General features: G+C 44.3%; 2 protein-coding genes across 4 annotated transcripts in view; both read right to left on the reverse strand.

Moving 5' to 3' along the window:
* Positions 1 to 3,031, reverse strand: part of LOC121335945 (fructose-bisphosphate aldolase B) — a 9,812-nt gene extending 6,781 nt beyond the window's left edge. Inside the window, exon 1 of the mRNA XM_041404550.1 lies at positions 2,915 to 3,031. The gene's annotated coding sequence lies outside the window, so the exon portion shown is untranslated. The remainder of the gene's footprint in view (positions 1 to 2,914) is intronic.
* A 5,907-nt stretch (positions 3,032 to 8,938) lies between these two features.
* On the reverse strand, positions 8,939 to 20,494 carry PGAP4 (post-GPI attachment to proteins GalNAc transferase 4). Of its 3 annotated transcripts, XM_041404553.1 has the most exons (3): positions 20,450 to 20,473; positions 20,100 to 20,276; positions 8,939 to 12,290 (listed from the first exon to the last, which is right to left on the reverse strand). In XM_041404553.1, the coding sequence occupies exon 3, from the start codon at positions 12,158 to 12,160 to the stop codon at positions 10,973 to 10,975; it is 1,188 nt and encodes a 395-aa protein (XP_041260487.1). In that variant the 5' UTR covers positions 12,161 to 12,290; positions 20,100 to 20,276; positions 20,450 to 20,473; the 3' UTR covers positions 8,939 to 10,972. The 3 variants fall into 3 exon arrangements, with proteins under 3 accessions (XP_041260487.1, XP_041260488.1, XP_041260486.1); XM_041404554.1 differs by lacking the exon at positions 20,100 to 20,276 and having other exon boundaries at positions 20,450 to 20,494; XM_041404552.1 differs by having other exon boundaries at positions 20,100 to 20,464.
* Between the last annotated feature and the right edge of the window lie 6,503 nt (positions 20,495 to 26,997).

Consider the following 26,997-nt stretch of genomic DNA (forward strand, 5'->3'; position numbering starts at 1 on the left):
TATCAGGCTTCAATAGCTCCTTAAGCAAACAAATTTCTTTGTTCAGCCCCCATCCTCTGCCCAGCAGGAGGTGGAGGGGACAGCATAGTTGTAAAAGTAAATATTGTAATGCTGAAATGTTGGGTTTCTCTCACCTACCATAACAAAGAAGGGCTGAGGGGAAATGTGTGATGGCAGCACAAGCACCTGTTAATATTAATAGTGAGAACCAAAAAGCAGAGTGAAGATGAATGATGAAGCAGAAGGAACAATGCTACATTTTGCTTCCAATCATCTTAGAAACTTCAATTGGCATATTTTCTTTTCAAGAGTCTCATTTGATTGGTATTTTCTAATCTTACATAAAATCTCACCTGAGTCCCAGTTTGCAAATGGGAAAAGACTGGATCAGAGTCTCTAAGTTTTTCTCTTGGGTTTCTGCACTGCCTTCTTTTGTAAAATTAATTCCAAAAGTGCAGGACCAAAGTTTTAAACTACAGCTTGTATCCTACACATGTAGCTTTTTCCTATTCAATTACTAGTAAACACAGCCCTTCAGCATAATCTCTGACAGGCAGCAATACAAACTCTGCACACGAGAAATTTGCCTCCAAAGAACAGCGCTTGAAGAAGAAGCAGCTGAATATATAAACAGATAAATACAGTTGGTAGGAAAACAGAGGGGTATGAATGGCTGGGCAAGCCCGGGCCCACCCTGCTGACAGAGCACATTCTTATCCAGGTGGCAGAAGACACACAGCTGGCAGGACTACTTGATAGGTCTGATTGATGGGTGGCTATCCAGAGGAGCCTGGCCATGGGGGTGGGAAGAGGCCAACAGGACCACCGTGCAGTCTGGCCAAGACAAATGCCCAGACATTGTCTGAGGTGCAGAGCCCTGGCAGCAATTCCCCCAGGACTAGTGGGACGAGGGAACAGCTCTTTGGGGATGGTCTAAGGCCCTGTCAGCAGCAAGCTGAACGGGGCCAGCAGCAAGGGCCCAAGCATTCTCTGTGAGCAGGAGTCTGGCTTGGAGAGCCAGGGGAGGAGATGGATTTATCCCACTTTGCTCAGCACTCTGTAATTGACATCTGAATGCTGCATCCAGTGTTGGGCCCCTGCAGTAAAGGAAAAACACAGACTGAAGTTAGTTAGTTCAGCAGATGCCACCAAGAAGGTCAGTGGCTGCAGCACTTGCTCTGTGAGGAGAAGTCTGCAGAGTGGGGTCTAGTTCAGCCTCAAGCAGTGATGGCTTTGGGGGCACCTCTTAGCAGTCCTCAGTACATACAGCGTGTGATTGAAGAGGCAGAGCTGGGCTTTTCACAGTGGCTGTGATGGGACGGTGACAGACAACAAGCACAAACTGAAACTAAAAGATAGAGAGGATATGAAGAATTTTTTTCACTTATAGGACAGCCAAGAAATGTAACAGATTGACAAAAAAGGCTGCTGTGTCTCCCACCTTTCAGGTTGCCAAGACCCATCTGGATGAAGAACTGAGCACCTTGGTCTGACCTTGTGTCTAACCCTGCTTTGGGCAAGGGGTGCTTGGACTACAGACTTGCTCTGTCCCTTTCAGCCTGAATTACCCTGTGACTCTCTATGAGTACCTATTTTGAAGAGTCACAGTGGAAGTGGTGCCTCTTCATATCTATGAAAGAAAGAACAGAGCATTTCTCCCGTCACTTTTGCACTGAGAAGAAGGTTTTGGGTTAGCAAAATGTTCCATTTCTGGATTCTAAGTCTCAAGGGTATGGGACAAAAAGAGATACTCAGATTTCTGTCACCTAGAAAAAGGGGCAGATGTTTTTGATTGACATGCTAATGTCACTATCTCCATCAGTCCTTTGGGACATATATGATTGTAAATTTGCTTTGTTGTTTTTTGCTCTCTGAGTTTTTTTACGATCCTCATGCTCTGTCTAGAGACCTTGATTCAACCTGCTGTTGCAGGAACTGTGCAGATTCCCATGTTAGCCTCAGAGCAATACTCAAGCCCTGAGCAAATGCATCCCTATTTAATTTCCCTAGCAACTATGAAAGGAGGTTGTGTTCAGAGACCTGTGCTCTGGCATCAGTGCAGAGCACTCAGAATGGCTAGATTTGGCTAAGGTGGCAAGAAGATTGTTGCTCAGAAGCAAGTGTTATTAGGGAGAAGCTACTTCTCTTTCAGGGCTGGACTTTTCTCAGAGGAGGTAAAAATTGCTGTTAGACTTGCATGAGAATTCAGATCTTGTATTGTCAGCAGGGGAGGGTGGGGGAAGCAGTGGCGAGAGTCTCAGATAGACTAAATAGTTCTGGGTAAGCACATGGGATAGCTGAGTCAGTGATAGAGGATCATAGATTCAGTGAGAATTTGAGTTGGTCAAGCAATTTCCTGAAGCTGGCTGTTCACAGCTTGAAAGGTTACAGCCTACAGATGCAAGAACAGGCTTTGTTTTCCTGCACTGCAGACCTTACACCCCCTTCCTAAATAAAGTTATCAGAAGAGGCTGCACAACAAACATACATATTTGCACTTCTGTCAGTACTGATGTCTGTCAGGACCAGCTGCCTTCTCCAGTCATTCTCTGTTCTCCTTGCAAAACAGAAATTCATGTACATCACAAGCAAAACCAAACATGAAACAAAGCAACAGAAAGCAATGCAGGTGTATTATTGCTCTAGTCGCCTTAGGCAGAGGATTCACTCACTCCAGTGAGTTCTAAGTGACTAAGCTAAGTTAGAAAGCCAGTGTGAGCAGCAAATGGATCACTTTAGAAGACCACTGCAGAATGGCTGAGTGCCTATTTCTCACAAACTTTTCCTGAAACAAAAAAAAATTAAAACAAAACCAAAAACAACTTTCCAAGCCCACTGTAGATAAACACACCAGGTCTCAGCTGCTGATATATGTACCAGCTTTACAGTTTAGAAAATGAATTATTATACTTACTTGTTTGTAGGCAATGTCTCTGCTGCTACAAGCTTCTGGAGAGGTGTTTGCAGGCAAAGAGACCTGGTCCTTCTAATCACTAACTTTTATAAAATTCTTGGTGGGGCTTTTTTTTTCGTCTCACTCCACTCCTTTGTTGTCCCTCCTCCCCCGCAAGCTGTTGGGGGACGTGTCACTGCTCAAGGCTGGTCACTGGCTATCAGACCACCACCACACACCTCCAATGAGACCTGGTAATGCTCCTGCTGTTCCTCCCTTTTCCCCTCCCCTGTATATATGAGGCCATTCATGCAGTAAAACCGAGATGTTTTCCAGTTATTTCAAATTATTCCTCCTCTTTCTAAAACAGACCAAAAAGAACTACAAGAGAAACCATGGAAATTGCTTACAGGTATCTTGGACACAGCTTTATCGTTTAGGGCTAGATCTTCTTAAAGCTTATATTTAGGAAACTGCAGGAAGAAAGAGCAGAAAACAAAATGCAGAAACAATGCAACAGATCCTTAACTGGCATGAGCTGGTATAATTTCAGTGGCTTCCTAAGTGTTACATTGCTTTTCCTCACTGGAAAGTCTTACAAGGAACCATATGTTCCTTTTCCAGTTGGTATGGGGAAAGTCAAAATGTGATGCTACAGTATCAGGTTTTATGATAAAGTTTAATGCAAGTTCTGATTTTCTGTAATACAGTGTACCTGTGAAATTAATGGTTGTCAGACCACATATGCCCACATTGAGGTGCACAGCTGCAAGCCATATTTTCCCCCCAAATCCCACTGAGATGCCCACCCATATTGCAGTGATGTGAAAACTTCTCTGTTGCTTAGCAGAATTTTTCAGTGGAAAATACTGATGCTGTATAAATGGTGTATCAGCATTGCAGTCTATATGAATCCACACTACAACCATTCACCAAGTCTAGGCCTATAGATTTGATTATTTGCTTTAATGTCTTTCTCCCCATCCTGCAGGCCAGTACTCCTGGAGGGAAGTATAGCACAAGGACTGCTGGACAAGCATCATACCCTCAGGAACATCACCCTCTGCAGCCTTGGACATTGGCACGTTCTTACCAGAGAGACCCAGTGTTTGCCTGAAGAATGACGTAGTTTCTCCGTTTGTTTGGCTGCTGCAGTGACCCTTTGGCCTTTACAAGGACAGGTGAGACCCTGATTTCTCTCTCCACAGCATGGTCTTCCTCCTTGAGCCTCTCTTGTGCAGCTGCATGCCAAGGTCAGTGCTTGTAGGAAACCTTAGGAGCCTGCCAGGCTGCCAGTCAGCAGAGAAACCTCTGAAGGAGCTGACAGTGTGGTCAAAGGCCTTGTGCTTCTTTCCTCTGTTCTCCTCCACACTGCCCTTACATGCTTATTTTGCTGAAGGAAGCCATGGCACATAACTTGGAAATAAAGCCTTCCCTGCTTTACACTGTTTGCTTTACATTCTATTTCTCCCATCCTAGCAGAAAGACAAACCCCATGGTGTATTGAAGTTTCTCCACCACAACAGAAGCATCTAATATAGATTAAAAATATTTTTAATTAAATATCTTATCTAAGACCTTCTTGAGACCAAAAAAGAGCCATAATGGTGGTCTTCTTCCTCAAAGCCAGAGTTTGGGTCCTGTTGTTCCTGGTTTGGCTAGAAGCTGATGCAGGAGGGAAGTTCTTGGAAGTGTTTTATTCTCAATGTCATCTGTGATATGGTCTCACAGGCTATTAGAGAAAATCTGTGGGAGTCTTCTTGGAAAAAAAAGCAGTGTCAGACATTTAGATGCACTTTAAATAATCCCCTACAGCCCACCTTGCATTCTTAACTCTTCAGAAGTATATAAATGTATTTCCAGATGGATAATTGCTGGTGTGATCCTTTCCAGGCCTTCTAACCCTTCAATCCAGCCCTCCAAGTGCAGGTCCTCACAGAGATTTTGAGGACACAGGGGAAAAAAAGTGAATATACAAGACACTTAATTATTTCACTTAATTTAGGAATGGGAGCCTTTTCAGGTCAGCAGATGGAATGAAGGATTATAGTAGATGATGTCACTGTTAGTATGCAGACCCATCTCACTGACCATACTGTGCAGAAATAACAGTGATATTAAAATTACACTGGAAAAGAGTACAAACTTCCATCACACATAATCATACTTTGGGGATAATTTTGCCCCTTAAAAATAAGGTTATAGTAGCTTGATTTCTTAAATAATAATAAGAGGGGAAAGCTTGTATCATGAGTGATATGCAGTGTACTTGCATTTATCAAACAACTAACTTGGCCCATAAAAAGTACCAAATCATTGCCTGCACTAACTATTCCATGGCAAAACTGCTGTATTATCCAAGCTGTAATTCTGTCTCATGGAGGTGGTGTTTGATCTCAGACCTGGCAACTCTCACACCTTTCCAGTGGCCAGGAAGGCAGGGCTCCCAGTGGGAGTTCAGTTTCAGAGGCAGAACTATCTCTCCTCTGCAACCCTGGGGTTCCTCATCCTCCTCAGCCTCTGGCATGGGAAGGAGGACACAGGACAAAGATCCCAGTCAAGGATAAGGATAGGGTGAACAAGAAGGGAGGTCAGTTGTACTAAAGAACAGCTACTCTCAGTTTTTTGTATTCTTAAAAATGTTATGCAGACTGTCGCAGTGATTGCTGATACACTTTTTTTAGTGAAGAGTATAATCACTTACTAGAGAAAGAATTACTAGCTGGTTTTGAGTTTTGGATGTCTGAGAATTTATTGCTTAAATACATATCTAACTAAATACAGGGGCAGTTCTGCACATATTATGGCTTTTTTATGTGTTCGTGAAAGAGTTGATACAAACAGTCTTGCAATATAAAAAACTTATAGCTGTGTTTGAAACATCACGGTAAAGCAGATGCATAAGATGCATTTAAGCCCTAGTTACAGGGCTTAAATGTTCATTGTTGAGCCTTTTATAGCATAGAAAGCAGTAGTTAGCTATAAAAGAGATTGCTTAGGTTAGAACACAAGAAATGTGTTACAACATAAGTGAATTTTCTATTTTAATGTCTTGGAGACTTTGCTGGTGTCAACCTTCTCATCTGGAATTCCCATATAGAAGTTGACAGAAGTATGCATTTAAAAATATTAAGGACCATTGAAAACTGTATTCACATGTGTCATGGGTTACTACTTAGGTCTTAATTTGTGGGCTTACTTTTTGGAATTTGACAATTTAATTGCTGTCGTTATATCCAGCCTTGCGGTCAAAGGATCTGATAGTTCTGCACTTAAGTTTTAGGTGAAGTCTTGCAGGATAAAATATGCTAAAATCAACAGAAAGCCTGTTTTAAAGACAGGTAAAAATATTACAATTACTTACAATTTTCCAGATTGTGATTCCTATTGTCTGTTTCTACCAGTATAATTCTGATAATGTTTTGCCTTTAACTACTCAAATTATCTAGCATCTTAAATAAATTAAAAAAAAAAAAGTAAATGGGAGAGAGTAATACATGTCAGAAAGAATGATGAAAAACAAATAGATGAAAAAACTTCAAGAGATTACATGGTCACCACGAGAAAAATTACAAATGTATAGCTTCTCTCTGCACTTAAGTAAATTAAATAGTACTTTTGGATGTGGTCAAACCTGTAAAATGGATTGAAATGGAATGGAAAAAAACACTGGAAGTTGGAAAGATGTCCAAGAATAATATGCATCCACATGAAAAACACCTGGCTCTGTTGCCCTATGAGGCTGCTGCCTGCGTGATGAGGTTAAAGTCTAATCTGAGCAGGCTCAAGCAGAGTGGAGTCTATCTCCTACCCACCTGTCCACACTGTGCTGGATGTTTCCTGTTTTCTGTACTCTGCAGTCTTGCTTAACAATCTCAAAGTCCAGCTTGTTCATCCCTATCTAATCAGAGGTATTGTTTATTAAGTGGTTTGTTTTCCCCAGTCACCTACAGCCCTCACCCCTGATATGTAGAGCCTGGCTGTTTAACCCCACTGAAAGAAATGCCCCTGTATTTTTGGCTCCACAGCAGAGTCTGCAGACAAGTACATTGGGTGGGCTGGGGGTGTTGGGCAGAACAGGCTCAAACCACCAAGGAGATTGCACAAGGAAGGGTTTACTTTGTTCTGCATTCTGTGCAACTTAAAGCTGGTCTGCAACGAGCATCATGACCTGGAATGAAAAACAGGCAAGCATGCAACACTGATGTTATCAAAACACAGATCTTTGCTATTATTTAAATAGTGGGTATAGCAAACAAGGATACAACTTTAAACTGAGCTGCCTGCAGAAACTTTCCTGGGCTGTGAGAAACAGCTGTAACAGGACATGAAGATAAATGCTGTAATGAAACTGGTCTCTGTGCCTTTCTGTTGACATTTTATTTTTAAATAAAGCAAGAAGGTAAACACCTGGGTTCTATAAAGGGAGACATTTAACTGTTTATTACCTTTTTATCTGAGCAGCACATGGTACCCCAAAAAAGCACAATTAGGTACTGCATGGTAATATTTATTTGCATGCAGTTTGCAAAATACAAACCGCAGCAGATGTCTGAACTGGACAAGCTTGCTGAAAGGACCATTTGTAGGTGTGGTTTCTGTAGCTCCTCACCATGGGAAGGAAGGCTTTTCTCTCTTCAAATACAGTGCCTTCTCAGTAAGACATTGATGCCTACTGGAGTTAGAAAATCCTCTTGGGCTTCTAATCTAGTAGGGACCTGTCAGTTTATGCCCTGTGTTCTGCCAGCATCATGCTTATGTTGGACATGCTTTGGAAACAAATGTAGTTTTTGTTTAAGTTAATAACTCCCCCCAAACTATCTTGGACAATAAAGCCTTGGGTCCTGCTGATGGCCCGAGAAAGACTCCTCTTGTGCAAGCAGCAGCTGCTGCACTGAAGAAGTCTCCAAACTATTGGGAATGAACCAACATCCAAGCAATTCCATACTGTTTGTTTCAAAAATAGTCACTAAACTTGTTTTAAAGTGAAAGAAACCAAGCTCTTCAGGCCATATTCAGGGAGCTAATACCTTGCTTTCAACTTCTGTAGTCTGAGATGGGGCAACTCAGCTCCACTCCCATCAGAGAAAAGAGAGGGGAAAGGCTTTTGGGTGTTTGAATACTGCATTTTTAGCCTGAACTGCAGAACAAAATCCAACAGCAATTAAGAATTCACAGTAGCCGCCCATTCTCTGTTCTGAGGGTGATGTGCACTTCTCTGACTTCTAATTTCTAGCAAAACGTGCAGCACAGAAAAGGGAAAGAAGACTCAATCTGCTTCTGGAAGATTGGAAGGCAGCCGCAGGCGCCCTTTCCTGGGATGCCCCATTGACAGGGTGGGCGCTGTGCAAGTACCTGAGTAACTCAGAACAGAAAGTATGGTGGAGGCATCACAGAATAGTCCTGGGATATTGAGGACAGATGAGCAAAATTTAGTTTCCAGTAAAGGACCCCTTTTTTAGCACATAGGATCTCTGATCCAACCAGCTTGGCTGTGTGTTTGTTACTGTGCTTCAAACATGTAATGACAAGCAAGGTGGATGCAGGATGTGAGGAAATCCTTTTTTGTTAAAGGCACAGAACTTAGGTACCCCTCTCTGGTGACAGTGACATAATAATATTTAGATCATAGCCAAGAAGCAAAGCCAGAATTCTTGTATCTTAGTCTGGCACATATTGGAGAGACAAACTTTTACCTCTTTGGCGGCACACACGCTTCCCTCCTGCTGCTCATACACTTCCAAATGTGGTTTTTTTCCCCTCCTCCTGGAGTGTGACGCATGGGCCTGTGTATGCTAAGGGTAATGTGTGTGTCTGCTTCTCTCAGATGTCTCCTCTTTACTAGACCCTGTGAAATACATGGGCACAGCAACATGAACATGTTGTAATTAAGCCATTTAATCCTATTCTTATTTAAAAGTATGCAATTTAAAAGTATATACCTTGAATTTTAAACTGAAACATTCATATAAATATATAATATTTTTTGATGCGGTGCGTTTTGAGGCTTGCTTGCTTTCCCCTCTTCCTTTTTCTATTGCCTGTCCCATTTCTTGCTGTGAGATTTTTCTTTGCAAGAATGAGTATGAATGGAAAGAACAGAGCACTGTCCTGGAATTGTACAGTACAAGGATATAAAGAGAGAAGAGCAAGCACTGAAATATTCACAGCTGAAGATACAGAAACCAGTTGTATGTGCAGGCACTTGGTGGAATAAATACACAGTGACACTCAAATCCTGATACCCAAACCCCACTGCAGGGAAGCCAGAGGAGAGATTTTCCCACCTGCCACTGTGTGACTACCCTGGCATTTCCAGGGCTTTCAGTGGCTGGGAAAAAAATGTGGTTTTGCCTGTGCTATTTTCCTGGTGTCCTCTACCAGGAGGCCTAAAGGCCTTGCCTTTGGAATAGCATGGAACCCACAAGCAGTTTTTACTCACTCTAATTTCCAAAGATGTTCTGAAAGTATCCAGCTGATGACTGGAGAGCAAAGCACTGCTGTGATTCTGTTTCTCAGCTAACCTGCACTGTGTCTTTGTGCTGTGTAACTGATAGCACTGTGCTGACAGATGGAGGGTTGCCATTTTCTTTGGTTTCATCTCTCAAGAGATTTAGGTATTTTTCACCTATAATCAGACTTGTTAAGAGCTTAAGGCATAAATCACTTGGGAGAGAGCTGGGAGAAGAAAATTCAAAGCAGAGCCCATCCATTACCAAAAAGAAAAAAACAAACAACCCCCACTGATTAAACCCAACAGAAAATATTTTCTTGGTTCATTCCAAAGCAAGGAATATGGTTTTAAAATAGTTCAACCAAATGCCACCTCGAAATGAATTTATTCAAAGCTAACTAAAGCCAAAGTGGTCTTTTCATCAGATATACCAACTTTTTGCCTGTTTTCATTCAGTATGAGGTCTTTTGTCATCTGCAAGATTTTCTGTTTAACTGTGCCCACTGCCCTGGTGCAAAGCACCTATCCCAGATGCCTAACAACTAGGACACATGGTCACTGTCAGAGGGGCCCCTTGATGTGCTGTGCTATTGTTGCTTGCTCTTGTGAACAGCTGTCTTTGTTTCCCACAGGTATTTTGCTTTCTGCCAGGAGCAGTGAATGAACCACTCCAGCTGAGCTGTGAATTACAGCTCCAGAATGAGCAAGGATCCTGCACAACAACAGCACCTGATCTAATCTTTCCTTTGCCTCTGTGCTGAGGGAAAGTCAAGGTAAATTCATGTTGAATGTCTAAGTTCACTCAATGGCTGACAAGACCTCTTTTGATGGATCCAGTACAATGAATGATGATCCCAACCAACACAACCGTCATTGTGTACAATATGTGTCGTGTATCAATGAAAATGTGCATTTGTGACCCATCTGTGCGACACCAGTGGCTGTGATTCTGTTTTCCTATCCCTGCTCTCAGAGGTGACCTTTAATGAAGCAGCAGAGGCTTTGTTTTTAAGAGCCTCTGGTCAAAGCAAAAGAAGTGGGAATGGTGGAGGTGCAGATAGGGAGACAGTAACAAAAGAGACTTCAAAACTTTGAAGCATCTAGGCAGAATTTGTGGGGCAGTTCCTGCAAACCACTTCTGCTTTTGAAGGGTCTACGCAAAACCACAGCTTTGGAACAGAGACAGGTCAGAGATGAGACCTTAGTAAGGAGGGGGAAATAAGGCCTTCCCCTCCTCATTAGCTTAAATTTGAAACATTCACTTTGTCCAACATTTCTGCTGCCCTAATGTGAGGATTTTTGTAACAATTGTCCAGGGCAGTAGGCAGGAAAGCTGTGCGTGTTGGTGTGAGAGCTTTTCTTTGGGAATGACTAAGGAGAGTGATCTGGAATCTTCCAGTTCCCTCCCAGGTGGTGCATGGTGATTAGTTCCAAGTTTGTATTAAATAGGGTCTCCATGAACAAAAGCTGATTTTTTAAGAAAACTTGTACTTTCAGAGTTATTCTTTGCCCACATGGAGACATGGGATGCCCAGTGCAAGCAGCACAGAATCCAAGTTTGTACACTGTCCCTCTGCCCTATGGTGAGTGCCCTGGGTGTTTTTGCGCAGCAAGGCAGGAGCAGCTCATAGCAGTTTCGGGTTACTGTTCAGTCGGAGGCTGGAGTACATCCCCACGTGCCGCACCAGGTTGGGCTCCACCACGAAGGCGTTCTCGCCCTTGCCCTGGAGCAGTGAGTAGAGGGCAGTGTCCTTGGCGAAGCCCCGGCGGCAGCCCAACCCCCGCAGGTATCCCGAGGCCCGGCGGGCAGAGGCAGCAGGGAAGAGCATGGCGGGCGTGCAGCACTCGCTGGCTGGCACCACGTTGTAGAGCGAGGGGTGCAGGCGGCGCAGCTCCAGCCCGTAGTGCCGCCCCACCAGCTCTGACAGAGCCATGCTGTACAGGGCGAAGAAAGCCACGAGGCACCAGCTGGGGCCCACCCGCCCCGCGGCCCGGCAGTACACACAGCTCAGTACCGGCCCCAGGAACATGCCCAGGCCCAGCCACTCCAGGATCCTCATGGGCTCGGGGTTGAAGTAGCGCTGGAGCCTCTCGGGATGGTACAGCTTGAAGTAGAGAGCATCTCTGAGGTAGGGCTTGGAGAACCGGGCTGAGAAGAGGTGCTGCAAGACAGAAAATATCTCCTCCTCTGGCACGGCATCATCTTCCACAAGGAGGATGTACTCTGGATTGTACACCAACAGTGACTGCTCCAGGCAGAAGACGTAGTCCTGCTTCTCCTTCTCAAACTGGTTCAGGCTGGGGTCAGGATTCTCTCCAGTTCTGTCACGACTGACTATAGGAAAGAAACTGCTCAGCAGCCTGACATCCTCATGGCTGCTGGGGTCTGACTCCACATTACAGAGGAGCATGCGGTGGTTCTGGCAACGCGCCCCACATTTCTGGAGAAGACGGTGGAAGTGGGAGGCCACTTGCAAGACATAGTGGAAATCATTCTGCCTCTGCACAGTGATAATGGTGATCAGCAGCAAGGGCTGGAAGGTGTCACTGCCAGAGGCCTCGGAGGCATTTGGCATCTGCATCTTCTCAAAGTAATGAAGGGCATCCTGGCCCTCCTGCTGGTTCCGCTCCAGGAACTCCCGGCTCATGGGGTTCAGGTGCCAGCGCCGCAGGTAGAAGTAAGAGTGCAGGAGCCGGTGGCAGATCAAAGGTGCCAGCACACCAAAAGTCACCACAGTTAGGGTGAGGAGATGGATGAAAGGGCTGGACCAACGGCACCACTTCCCACAGAGCTGCCACGTTCGGTGTAACATAACTGCTGCAGAAAGAGGGCACTCCTGCACTGCTCATGCCCTCAATCCTTCACTTCCAATGCATCCTTCTCCCTGGACTGCAGGATACCACTGGGGCCATTGCTTCCAAACCTGCACAGGTCGTCCAAGTCTAGAAAGGAAGAAAAAAGGATGGTTGCTGAAATAGGAACTGACAGAGAAAATAGAAAGCAGAGGACTAGTCTCTGAGTAAGCTAAAATACAGGGCCCCTGTCAAATCCCTTATGGTAGACATCACAGAATAGTCCTGGGAGGTTGAGGAGATGAGCCAAACTTAATTTCCAGCAAAGGACCCCTAAGGCCTTTTTAGCACATAGGAACTCTGACCTAACCAAGCTTGAAAGGACTTAGTGTGTTTGTTGCTGTGCTTCAAACATGTAACAACAGGCAAGGTGAATGCAGGATGTGTGGAAATTCTTTTCTGTTAAAGGCACAGAACTTAGGTACCCCTCTCTGGTGACAGTGACATAATAATGTTTAGATCACAGTCACAAAGCAAAGCCAGATCTCTTGTATCTTAGTCTAGCACATATTGGAGAGACAAACTTTTACCTCTTTGGCGGCACACACGCTTCCCTCCTGCTGCTCACACACTTCCAGATGTGTTTTTTTTCACCCTCCTCCCCGGAGTGTGAAGCCTTGTAACAAAGACACCAATTTACTTCACACTCCCCAGAGTGTGAAAGCCATATAACAAAGACACCAATTTACTTCACTAGCCTGTGTATGCTAAGGGTGTGTGTCTATTTCTCTCAGATGTCTCCTCCTCATAGGACTCTGTGAAATACATGAGCACAGCAACATGAACATGTTGTAATTGAGCCACTGACTCCTTAATTAAAAGTACACAATTTAGAAATATATGCCTTTAATTTTAAACTGAAGTATTCACATAAATATGTAATGTTTTTTGTATACACATTCGCTTTAAGCAAATATCCATCTTCACCAAAGTTAGATTTTTCCATATCTTCTTCTCTGACTGCCCTGAACACCTCACAGCCTGGCTGACAAAAGCTTACTCAAAATCAGGGCAGTTAGGTTGTTTGGATGAATTCTCTTTTGTCACTTTTAATCTGCTGTTTCATTTTCCCTTTAATTTCCTATTCCCGCTCCCTAAGAACTGAGGTACTTATGTTCCCCTCACTGAGATGACTGAATGTGCACCGGGTGTTCAGTGCAGAGTTTCTCCAGTTTTTACCCTTCTGCCTTCAGCAAGTTCTGATCATCAAATGGTGGTTCCAAAATGTTGTTCTTTGTCCTTTTCTGCACTATCATCTGAAGCAGCCTAAGCAAAGTTGGGTAGATGGAAAAAATAATGGCTTTTATCCTCTGTCTCAGAAAAATTGCTCTTGTATGAGAAAAAACTTGGAGGACATGGAGCAAGGTCTGGCTTTGGGGATACTTCAGAAATGCCTTCTTTACAGAGGTCACAGATTTGCTGTTTTTTGCCATTAGGAGAACCTTTTGCCATATGGGAATGTGCAACTATCTATGAAAGGCCTTTTAACAAGATTAATGCAAAATATACAGGAGTTATTCTAAATATTTGTTAGAGGAAAAGCAGTTCATGCTGTGAGATATCAAACCATCCTTAGGTAGATTGTGGCATCAGTGTTTTTGCACTCTTAGGGCTCAAGGCAAGATTTAGAGTAATTAAAATCAGAACAAATGTACATGCTGATGAATGAGAATCTGCAGCTTCTTCCCATATTGCTTTCTTTTCCTATCTTGTTACACAACCCTGTTGCATAAATGCTGTATTGAATTGCATCATTGAACCTTGTAAAGGCCTTAAAGGTGATGCCTGCACTTCAGCTGCTAGACCCAAGTCCTGAGGATTCAGGATGTGAAGACCTGAAATCCACCAGATGCAAAGATCTGTCATTTAAATGCATTTATTCATCCAGAATCCTGGACCTTCCAGCTAACCTGTCACAAGCATTAAGAGAACACAAACATGCAGAATCATATTCTACAGGTCACACTGTTGAGCCTTCTCTTGATACAAGCATCATTGTAGGCACTGGCTCTGAACAAGCCTCCAAACTTGAAAGCGAGGTCCACAGTGGGGAAAGGAGATTAAGGAAAACTAGAAGGTAGTTTAGTTCTCAGGGAATAAAGTTTACTTTCCATCTTCCAACTATGTTGAAGCTCTGAGCTACAAAACTTATGAGCTGGCCATGAAATCTTGGGATATATATTGAAGCACTAGTAATAATTATTTGAGTGTTTCTTCATTAATAATTCTTGGAGCAACCTGATTTAGTAAGTGGAATCTGGCAGGGAGGTTGGAAATAGCTGTTCTGTAAGGTCCCTTCAACCCAAACCATCCTGTGATTCTATGATGATAATGTTCACCCAAGGAAGAGACCTCCTTCCCTCACATCATCTTCTACTAAAGAGGGAAAAATGGTTGTGCTGTCCTCCCTAGCCCCTGGAGGGGCTGCAGCCTCATGAGATTAATCAAACAAGTTCTCACTTGACATGTTGCTCTTCTGCAACCCTTGAACTTGTTGTTCAAGGATCATGTCCCAGGTCCCTACAGCTGGACTCACACTGAGCCCAACAGTGCTGGCAAAGTGGTGTGAGGACTCCACCTGCTGGTGTCCCAGCTCCCGGTTCAAGGCAGGGTCAGTGAGGTGGTGCAGGTGAGCAACACCCTCTCTGGAGGTACCCCCTTTTCCAGCTTCCCCTGGAAAAGTACATAGCCACCAAAGCATGGAAGCCACCCATGCAGGTCATTGTGTTGTAATTCCATGCGTTATGACTTAACCTTGGCTTCACCTCACCAGTAACAGAATTCGAGATCTTAGAGCTCTTATTCTGGCTCTGCAACTCAGGGAGCCTCAAGAAAACAGTAATCACACACAGACACTACTGCTACTCTTCACATCCTCCTCTGCTGCCTGAGCTGTTCACACTTACATGGACAGCCACACTGTGTGTTTGTCACTCTGTCTGCTGAGGAAAAGGCAGTTTTCATGGGGCAATGAAATAACCACAGAGGCTAAAAACAGTCAGAAGTGTATTAAAGCAGGTCAAATACTGCAATTAAAGTTAAAATCAAGCTGAAGAATCTAGAAGAGAGGGAAAGGACTGACCTCCTTCACACCTTTTGTAACACTAGGAACCTGAGGGTTCAAAATATGGATTAATAAATTCTTACTTCTGCAGACCTGAAGCTTGCTCTTATCTGCAGGATTTGAATCCAGAGTTTCTGCTCAGGCTGTTTTCCTGCCATTAGGATGGTCCTGACTTCAGAGGAGATACTCCTTTCAGGAGCTCTTTGTACTGTCAGTTTTATTTTTTTCTCTTTCTAGGGGGAAAAACATCCTGTTTGTTTTTCATGCAAGTGGCATTTCAGACAGAAAAAAAAAATAAAAGAAGTTTGAGGAGAAAAAGAAGAATCAGATTTGGATTTTATAGTGCCCTAAAAACCCCCACTTTATTAAACCTGAATAATAACTGCTTTGCAACCATATAAATACCTGCAATTGAGGCCACATTTACACATGTTCTGTGTAGAACTGAGCCATTGCTTAAGAACAACTAGAAGCTGTGGTGATATAAATCTGTACTTCGGCTTGTTTCTTTTCTTGGATTCTCATGATGGAGATTCCTTCCAGAAACACCTAATTCCAAATCTATATCGTATCTTCATTAGTCCCCTAATTACTTGGCTGAATTGAACTCTTCGGGAAAACTCACCTCTTTGCACACCGAGGAGAGTAGAAAAAGAAGTAATGTACTCTTTGCGGTGCAGAGCACTGTCTGCTGTGCTTGTGCTTTAAAAGAGAAAGCTGATTTTCTGTCTGCTCCAAACTCCTCTCCACAGAGAGGTCTTCTTGGAACAAAGTTTCCTACATGTTTCAAAGCTGCAAATTTTTAGGTTCCTGGATAGCTGATGAGAGACCATATGCCTTCTCCTTCCTGCACCATGACAAAAAGACAGAACTATTCCTGTACAATTACAATATTAAATTACTCTTTTTGACATATCTACACTTCTTCTCAGTGTCAGTGGGAAAAGCCATTTCTTTCCTAACATAAAAACAGCTGGATGAAGTAATTTGGTCAGAGCCATAGAGTCATCTCTCTACAAAGGGATGAAAACGGGAAGCAAAGGCAGGCTCTTGGAAAATGTCATGGAAATGTCATGGGCTGTCACAGTCCCAACTGGGCCATAGCAGTGGTGGGAGTAATGGTGCTCACACAAGTGGTACTTTACACTTGTGTGTTGATCCTATAGCAGCACCAAAGCTGAAACATTTGTGTGAGAAGCTTTTCTACGTCCCAGCCTATCACCATGCAGAAGAGCTGCCAGCTGAGGACCAGCTCCTGTGCTGATGAACCCTCTCTGGCAGACACAAGGCATTTGTGGTGCTGTAACAAAAGTCCTACTCTAATCTGAGGAAGCCAATGGAAGCTTCCCAAGGAGCCACAGAGATCTCCTGTAACATATGGGCATGCTGACAGGGACTGTACAGATATCCTCAAATTCCAAAACCTGAGGTCCCTGCCATGAGCTGATCCCTATTACTGGACCAGATGGCCAGCTTTTCTCATCTGCAATTCCTCTTGTTTTCTGACAGCTTTTAGTAGGTCAGGTGACAGATAATATTCCTGCAATGTGTCAGGCCCCCCATGACAACACCAGTGTCCAGCAGAAGCCAAGCATCCAGAGACCTGACTCCATGCCAAACTGGGAGTTGGGCTCCCTAAAAAATACAAACCGTCCCAGCAAGAGCTGTGCTGCTAAAAACATTCAGAAGAACCTTAATGGTAAGAGACCAGTTGTTGTTATTTGGTTGCATTTTACTGGCAGGTATCAAATATATCTCTCACCTCCTCAAGCACTGCTGAAAGCAATTGTTCTTTTGTTGTTCGTAGATGATGAGTGGCCTCTATCATCTTAGCATCAGGTAAGCCAGGCAAAGATCAGGGCTGCTGCACTTAAACTCTCAGCTCCCTTAGAACTTTTGTTTCTTATGATCTGTGTACTAAAGATGTAACACTGTCACAGTTAACAGATTAATGACAGCTTGAAGTGTAAGAGAAGTGGCAAGAGAGGGGCAGAGGACTTGACCCTTAAGAAAAGTTTTGTGGTGCATGAGGTAGAAATTGAAGGCACTGCTGTCTGTTCTGATCTGCCATTCCTCAGGGCCTGTGAATGTACAGACCTCTTCTGCCCAAGGAGATGAAATTTAAGCACTATTGGAACAGTCAAAATGCACAAATATGCAGGGTGTAACCATGACCAATTAGGTGACCAATTAGAAACTGCAGAGTTAAAACTTGAATGTAAATTTCATCATAGGCTGCCTTGCTAGTCTCAGCAGTCCATAGTTAACTTTTACAGGTTGTTCATAAATCCCTAGAAATCCACGATGCACAGTTTGAAAGCTACTGAACTAAGAAACTAGGGACATAGCTGTGGCAGGTGAATGACACTTTGCCCATTTTATTTGAACTAAAAGGATAAGAGTATGTCACCAGTGAAAGAGGCTGTGAACTCAATATACATTAATTAGAGATATTTCCCCAACTTCTGTCTTGTTTCTCATGTATATTAATTTTCCTCTGTCACATAAACATGAACAGAGCCCATATCATCTGGCTGCCTCCCTGCAGGGCAATCCCACTGAAAAGCAATGCTCCCTCTGCTGCTACCCAGCAGTCAGATCAGATGAAGTGGGAGTGGAGAGCAGCCTGAGGAGAGTTCTGCAAGGTAATAGCTAAAGACAGAGACTTAAGGCAATGACTTTGGAGAGCTGTCTGTGATTTTGGTAGTGTGACAGGGGGTTGAGATGCCCCAAGAGAACCAGGGCTTGTGATTACAAGAATCTATCTGTCTACAGAGGCACTCATCCACTCGGTCGTCCTGGTGCGTGGCCTGTAGCAAACCCCCACAATGCAGTCACCTGTCCCTGTCCTCCCTTAATCCTGATTCATCATCTGTTGGACAGCTCCTCGTCCATCCCTGGGCAGAGTTCCATTCACTCCAGCTGGTCACTGACATAGAGGCTGACCCCTCCTCATCTCCCCCCCAGCCCTTGCTAAAGATTCTGTATCCTTCCATTCCACCACTACAGTCCCAGGAGCCACCCCAGCACATTGCCATGATGACAAGGAGCTGGCAGCCCTGCAGGTGTGCCCATGCCTTTGCACAGAGGCAGGTAAGTTTGACTCTGATGAAGGCAAAGTAGTGGCTGGAGTGGCTGGAATTCCTTTGTGCTGCCATTCAGGTGCCCTCCTGCTGATCTGTGATCCCTTCCCGTGTTCTGCGCCTTTCTTGCTAGCCCTGGCTTTAAACTGAAAGGCTTGAAGTCCCCCTCCCATAGCAGCTTCAAATTAAGGCCCTCACCAACTTGGTGAGCCTGTCACTAAAATTCCCTCTCTGTGTCAGAAGGACCCCAGCAGTCCCAACAGGTTTCTCCAAGTACATCCTATGTATGTTCATGACATTTATATATCCAGCTATAGCTTTGGCTGTAAGTAAGAAGAAGTAAGTAGCAGAGTCTGATAATGGCTTAAATAATTGTTGAAATCAGAAACTGAAACATGGTTCAATTAATTACCATTTCATTACAGCTTAATCATTAATTATTGTTAAATCGTTGTTGAATCACCGTTAAATTATAATTGAATTATTCCTTAATCACAATTTGCAATTTTTTATCATTAAATATCATTTGATCATTATCTAATCATTAATAACACCTTTTTGTTATTCCCAAAATGATGAATTCTCCTAAAGGTTCACCTGTGCCAGTAGAGTTGTGGGTGTAAGAATGGAGGGAGAGAAAAGGAAACAGATGCGGTAACAGCTGCTAAAGCTGCAGATGTTGTAGCTTTGCTGTTGTTTATGACCGTGAAGAATAAAGCACAGGAATAAGGAAATAGAATATTTGCGAACAAAGGTCTTTGATGACAAAGCTGTAAATTTCCAGTTGGGACAGGTCTATGTAACAATCAAAATGCAAAACGGTACAAGACAACAACCAGAGTATTGTGATTCAAACCTGTGTTTGAAAGAAAAATGTTTTGTCATACTGGTAAGAAGCATTCCTCTTTGAAGAGACTTTCTACTATTGTTAAACTACTGATTTCTCTGTATTCACCACTTGTGCCTGAGGAATATACACCCTCTTCCTCCCCTCCCCCTACAATGCATGAACCAGGGTGTTTATCCTGCACAGGAAGGCATGGTGAATGGAATGCCCTGGTTCTGGGGGATCCTGGTGATCTGCTTGAGCCCCAAGGGGAGAAAATGAGGTAAATGCAGGAGCTGAGAAATAATCTCTGGTACAATTAGCAATGCCCTTGTTGGGCAGACAAGAAATCAGCAGATTTCACACGTGCAGGAGGGTGTTCCTCCTGCCTTTTGTGCTTGCAAATGCTTGCTGAACCTGATGTGTCCTAAGGGTTGTACATAAATTATTTTCTCAGTGACTGCAGGAGAGAAGCCAGCCCAGGAGCCTGTAATGTACATCAGCATCGTTTCATGTTTCGCTGCATCACAGCACAACTGCAGATTTCCTCAACAGCCTTTGACTCTAAATGTCAGCGACTTCGGCCATTGGGTTTCTTAGGTGCTCCTCGTTCCCTTCGGGAGAGCTGCCAGGTAGCACAAGGTGACCCGTAAAGCACCGGGATTAATAGCAGTTACCTCAGCGGGGATGGTCAAAGAGGAGAGGGCGTTAGGTAAGAAAAGCTGATCCCACCTCCACTCTCTGCCCTCCTTGCAGACACACACCGAGGACATTTCAGTGTGCCCACTCCTCAGCTCCTTGCCCGGATTTCCGACCAGAGAGATTCTGGCCACGCTTCTCCCTCGGGCGAGGGCTCCTCCGGCTGGCACCAAGCTCAGGGCAGAAGCGGGCTGGCTTTTCCCCGTTCCCTTAAGAGTTCCACTCACCTCCGCTAAGGGAGGGGCCGTTTCTTGAGGCGCGGCCGGGCTCCGGCCACTTGTCCTCGCTCGTCACCGTGTACAGGCATATCCCCGGCGCAAGCACAGAAACATCTCCTCGATCCCTGGAGGCTTTCCACCTCCCTGCTGGCTCGGGTGCGGCAGCCACAGCAGCCAAGCCCGGCCCTGGTGAGCAGTTGTGGCTGCTCATCAGCCATAACTTCGTGGCCCCCCTTTCCCCGTTCTCCCAGCCTCGGTGCACCGCCCGCCCCCTTATCCCCCACAGGGGAAGGGGAAGCATCCCCCCGGGACAGCCCGATCCCAGCGGGCCATTTACCCGATCCGAGCGGGAGATTTACCCGATCCGCTGGGCAGCCCCGCACGGCCGCTCCCGCCTCCCTCCCTCCCGCTGCTCCGCTCCCGCCGGAATCCTGCTCTCGGCGTGTGGCTCACTTCTCTTCCGCGAATTTCTCTCCTCCCTCTCGGGCGCTGAGGGTGGGATTAAAGGCATCAAAGACCAAACATGTGACTCCGCCAGCACAGGGATGCTCAAGGAAGGAAGGGAAGGGGAGATAGCCGGAGGGGGTCACCGCACACCAGGCAGGGAACCGGTCCCTGGAAGCAGGTTCAGGAGTAAATCCCGAGCCCCAGGGGCACACCCTGGGCGGAGGCAGCTGCGCAGCCGGAGCTCCTCATTCCTGCTCTGCGGTGCCCGAACGCTCCATCAGGAGCGGCCGGGCAACCGCAGGGGCAGCGCAGCTCCCCCAGCGCTCCCCAGCCTGGGTGTCACATCTGCCCGGTGTCACCACGGCCGCGTGTCACCTTTAGGTAGGTGTCACTTCTGCCGGGTGTCCCTTCCGCCGGGTGTCCCCTCTGCCGGGTGTCCCCTCTGCCCGATGCCGCTTCTGCCAGGTGTCCCCGCCAGCTCCCGTGCCTCTGGGGCACTGCCCTCCCCCGCTGGCACCTGCTGGATGCTCCGGACTTCTCGCCTCACTCCTGGGAGGGGATCACCGGCGCCCCGCAAGCTCGAGCAGAAAGCGCCAAGAGTCACCAGCAGTTTCTTTATGTGCGTGCCACTCCTGGCAGGTAAAAGCTTTCTCAGTCTGTAGTGAAGTCTTCACAGGACTATTGCCTGAAGTGGGGAGGCTCATCAGCTACACAAAATTTTACATCAGGCTGTTCAAGATTCAAACATTTTAACAAACTGCCCCAAGACTGCCTCTGACCGCTTCACTCTCCCTCCCTGCCACCCCCCGGGGCTTTTCTCTGTGTTCCACTTCCCCGTTCTTATACGCACAAACCCTTCAGCTCTGTGGCCGCAATATCTAATTAACTGGTTACCTGAAAGATGCTTCAGGGAAAGTTTACAGACAGTTTGTCTGTCATTGTAGGAACTCTTTGGGTTTATGCCTGCAGCTCCAGAAAATGCAAGTGTATGTATTTGGGCTAAACTATTTTTAGGCTCAGACCTCTCTTATATCTTAGAAGAATCTCGGGAAAAGAGAAAAAAAACTACCAAGAAAAAAAATTCCTTAGGCCCTTTCAGTAAAATACCATGTTCTGTTGAGCACAGCTAGAATGTTGCTAGTGTCCAGTCCTGTAATCAGAAGCTTCTAGCATGGTAGATGTCCTTTAATTTTAACATAGCAATTTCTATTATTCCCTCTTATGATGTACAAAGGCAATCAGCTGGCAAAAGCTGTCCCACACCTAGGGCTTTTTATTGCAGAGACAACATGGAAGAAAGGGAGAAAGCCAGAGGAACAGTAATGCCCAAAATCAACAACACAATCAAGCACCACAGCTGGGTTCCCCTAGTGACTTCCTGGAAACAGATTAGGCATGCTGGAAGGTCCACCAGCTTACTAAGATATATGTTACTCTCTCAAAATAATAAAGAAGTCGTAGTTTCTAGGTGATTTGCTTTCCCAGATCCCTCTGTCTTGGTTTGAAAAGACAGGTGTCTGCTAAGGAAGGCGGGAGCCTCCCCTGAGCCTTATTTTTGGGAATAAATATTTAGGTCATTGTAGTTTTGTGTGATTTCTGTGTAGTCTTTCCAACTTCCTCTCTGCTCACTTGCACACTTTTCAGGGTACCCTTGACTTTCATCCTTAAACAATTATTTCTTTGAAACAGCTTCTGTTAGACCCAAAAGACTGAGGGAGAAGAGTCTTAAGTGATTTTGGGGCAGTGGCACAGAATGACAGTGGAAGCCTGTCATTCCTGACTACTCATCCATTCTTATCACGGTGCTGTTTCCTGCTGTGCATGAGCATAAGGGACACTGATGCAGCGATACGGGAGCACGAATAACAGTTCTTTATTAGGGAAGAAATTTTTAAAAATAAAATAAGCAATGCAATAATACAAAACAACACTGACAGAGTCAGGATACGACCTGACAGCCTGTTGGTCACAGGGGGTTGGTAGCAGTCCAACTGGAATGGTGGTTGCCATCCTGAAAAAAAGTAAAGAAAGTGTTCTGTAAGGCTGGTCTCCTTAGGACATATCCAAAGCCATTGCATTCCAGCAGGAGGAATGAATAATATGTTTAGCATAACTTGTTGTGCCGTGTGCATGTAACCTGCAAAGGCTGTACCTCTTCCACAAACACTGAGAAGTTCTGTAGTGACAGCACTATTCCTTTACATACAGATACCAGATGATTGCCTGGTTATTCCTGTACTGTCAGCTGCACAATGGATATGTTCTCCTTGTAGGTATCTGCTGTTCTTCAGAGGCTAACTTTGAAAACAATTTTTAACTGCTATTTATTTAGAGGGGTAAAAACGCCCTATATTTCCTGCTTGCATTCTGTTTTTGTAAGAAGCAGCAGACATTTCTGATGGCTATTTTGAATATAAATACAATATTGAGGATACCAAATTACATAGAGTGGCAGTGGCTTTCTCTTTGTTTTCTTTCAGACTCAATATTGATCACTGGGACAAAAAGTGTTCAAAGTCCTTTGCTGTTTACTGGAGACATAATGAGCTTATATGTCAGGGCCACTGTGTTTAACTTTAGACAGCAATAGTCAGAGGAAACACAGCTCCAGCAGGAATGGATTCATGCTGGCTTGGCTGTCTAGGGTACATTAGTATCCTCTAAAAAGGCTGAAGTATTTTAATCTCATTTCCTTCCTGGTCTGTCCATTTGGTTTTGGTTCTTTCAGGACTAACCTCCCTTCACATATTTCCCAAGTCTTCCCTCTATAAAGTCTCCTACACACAACCACAACCAGACTTTTCAGGCTCTTACCAATAGCTAATTCATCTTGCAGATGAACTATTAAATCCTGTTCCTGTAATCTCTTCTACCCAAGCTGCACACACCTGAAGATGACAGAAACACACTCACTGTAGTTCACTGTAGAGACTATTGGGCACCCCTCCCCACCACACACACCCCTTTTTCTATGCTTCTTTGTCTTCTCCAATCAAACCATTAGAAAAGGCTGTTCACAGCTAAAAGAGCACCAGAGTGAGCCAGCATAGAAATGTGTTAAATGACGATGGAACTGCAGAAATACTGCAAGCCTGGTGACACTCAGAAAACTGGATGCACCTTGGCCAGTCTAGTGGCATATGCTCTGATGATCCAACGTCCTTCCTGTCTTGCTCCAACCTTCTGAGTCTTGCAGACCACAGAGTATTTCTAAGAAAGGGACAAATATTTTAATTTAGACATAGAGTCTAGTGGCTCTTCAAAATATCTGTTAAAATGCATTGGCTCTCAGCTACTTGCTCTGTATTGCAACATAGAAGAATGGCCTGGAACAGTGTACTTTTTGCTGAAAAAAGATGCTGATGCTCAAAAAAGAGAAGGAGGTGAAAAGACAAATCAGAAGATTTCCAAACTGAGAGTCAGGAGGAATTATCCCCCAGGGACTGCTAGAAAACTTTTACTTTCTTTTGCAAAATGGAGTAAAGTTATTTTGTATGGTCACTGAGCTCTTTCCACTAGCAAATTCTGCATCTGTGTGAGAAGCACAGAGTGCTAGCAATTTCTCTGCTCTATCTCACTGCAAATTTTAGGTGAGCACTTCTGGAACTAAGGATCAGATGCTGGAATGAGGGAAATGGCCTGTCCAGGAAAGTCTGAATACCACTTGTACAAGGTTTTAACTACCAAAGAGTCTCAGGAAAATTGTATCAAACTATAACTATTTTAAAACTGCTTCAAATCTCTAAGGGGAGGCCTTATTTGAAATTTAAGTGGTTTTAATTCCATTTAGCTGAACAGTGTTTTGTTAAACTTTTTTTCATTTCATCTAATAATGGATGTAACATGGAGACTCAAGTACTTCACTCCTAATGAATTTTTAATTCATTCTGGTGAATTTTTTGTTTGACACTCTTAAGATTAGACTTAAGCAAAATATAAGTCCGTGACTAGTCCATGATCTAAAAGTAAAACCTGCTGTAATGACACGGGCTACATTGGCAAGTATGAAGGTGGAGGATTAGATTAGAGATTCTAGAATTGATTTTGCAAGTTCTGTCATTTTCATTGCTGAATAATTAATATTTTCAAACACAGCTTGTTTTCTTTCTCTGGTCTCTAAATGCACCAGTAAAAAGCTTACCAGGATTCTGATGAGCCTGTCTTTAAAATTCAAATGCACCTACTGCAATTAAATAAGTATGGATAGTGGTCATAAGCTCCTTTTCAGGAAAACTCTTCATATCACTATTTCCAGGAATATTTGCACACAGGAATCCTCTGCACAGACAGCAAGTTAAGGTGGTGTGGTGCCAGAGAAGAAAAAAAATTGAAAGAGATTGTGTGAGGGAAAGGGAAGAAGACAGTAAAGCCTGTGCTCCATTTCCTGGGCTCTTCATTGCTCCTGATCACTATGGCAGCTGGGCAGTGAGGCAGCAAGGCAATTGCTAATCATCCCTGCTGAGACTTCCCAGCCTGGGTTTCTCACTGACTGGAATCTTTCATTCTTTTTTAGATTGCCTGCCAGGGTGTTCTGGGTGTCAGTGGAGTGAGAGAGCTCCTTCAATTCACATTCATATTCTCCATTTAGCATCAAGTGCTTCTCTACAGGAGGAAGACAACTAGAGAAGAAACATGACAAAACAAAAGTAAGTGAGAATTTTTGTGCAGCATATATAAGCAACTGAAACATTTTTGTCCAAGTCCCTTCTGGTCAGGTGACAATGGAATTTCTTTCCCATACCTGGGCAAAATGTGATCAGTATCTCTCTTCCCAGATGTGAGTCATAAGTATCCTACTATGCTACTTAGCTAACAGTAACTATCCAATAGTAATAATAATAGTATTAATAACAGTAATGCTAATAGAAAAAAAAAGTAGTGCAATTTCTTTGAAAGGAAAAGCAAGAACTCAGTTCAACTGCATCGGCTACAGCTTTACGTGTGTTCATTTTCTTTAGTCAGCTTGTCTGTCAAGAGAATTATAACATCCTAAATAACATCAACAGCAATTGTTGGCTAGATCAAGGATGCTGTGCAGTGATACATTTCTGTGTGATCTGATGTACATGGCACTGGGTGGATATTCATTAGGTAAAGTACCTATCTTATCAAATACAGTTCCACTGTTGGCCCTAACTAATGTGTACCTAGCACAGCACCCTGCAGCACCACCCTTCATTCCATCTCATGCCCACAGCAACAACGTAGGCTACTTCGCAATACCTGAGAGGAAAAGAAAAAATTATCCTATTTTGAGAGCACAGCCTTAGCTAAAATGATGTGCTCTATCCTTACCTTACAATGGGGTAAGGACAAAGTCATGTCAAGAGGAGGGGACACCAGAACAAACCTCAAGGACAAAATTTTGAGCATGGGCTGAAACTTTGTGCTTCAAAGGTCAGCTTTTAAAATTAATCTTGTTATTGCTTATTACACTTTGGTGATATGAAAGTGCCTCTTGCACAAATCAGCCATTAAGAAAGGGATGTCTTTTAAGACATTGGTGTTTCTATTTTTGCTTCAAAGCACCAATGATCAAAATAGCAGAACAAGATAGAATCACCTTGTCTGTAGCCAGTGTATGAGGAAATTAAGAGGGTTAAGAAACTCAGTACAGGCCTTTCATCCTATTTATTTATCTATTGTAATTGTTTTTAGGAAGAGAGCTACATTTGCTTTGAAGTCAAAGACCTGTACACACATATGACAGGTGTGGTACTTTTATTTGGAAGTATGTTCCACTAATATGCATTTTCCATTTTTCCTTTTTCTTTTTTCCTTTCTGAGACTTCTCCTTCCTTTACTTCACCTCTGTTATCTGATCTAGAAGGCACTGAACAGATGTGCCAGCTGCCACAGGACACACAGGGTTGTGTTTCATACCTGCTCTCCTGTGGTGCCTGGCACTGCGTTATCACAAAGCAACTGCTGTGGTTCCAGTCAACAACCTAGGAAATGAACGGCTGATTTGTGTGCTGACACAAAAATATACCTTTACCACAAAAATATTAATGCACAGGGCTTTGCGCCACTGAATTTGGAATCTGGTTATCTCTTTTAGGGCGGTTAGTCTGCTGTGAGTGTTTTGGGTACTATTTTGCTTTGCCCAAGCACTGGTTGCCTGAAGATGTCGCTTTTCCACTTTATTATCTTAGGCTGGCTGCTTCTGGTGCTCTTGGGCCCATTTGCCCAACCTCTTTCCTTGAGTGTGCCACCTGCAATCCCTTTCTTCATCTGCCACTGACAGCACTGGAGCTGATTGGCCACAGCTGCTCTGTTCCCACCTTTGGGATGAATCTGTGCTCTGCTATTTCCTCAGCAGACTCCAGGCACATAATTCTTCCCACAAAAGTGAGGATTTCCCTCTGCCCTCCAGGTCAGAGCCTTCTGCTCACCACAGCCTCAGGTTCACCAACAGGTGGGAGAGAGATCAGCTCCCACACCATCTCCCATAGGGCCT

The sequence above is a fragment of the Onychostruthus taczanowskii genome, unplaced genomic scaffold (assembly GCF_017590055.1).
Source record: "Onychostruthus taczanowskii isolate IOZ18803 unplaced genomic scaffold, ASM1759005v1 scaffold212, whole genome shotgun sequence".
Lineage (NCBI taxonomy): Eukaryota > Metazoa > Chordata > Aves > Passeriformes > Passeridae > Onychostruthus > Onychostruthus taczanowskii.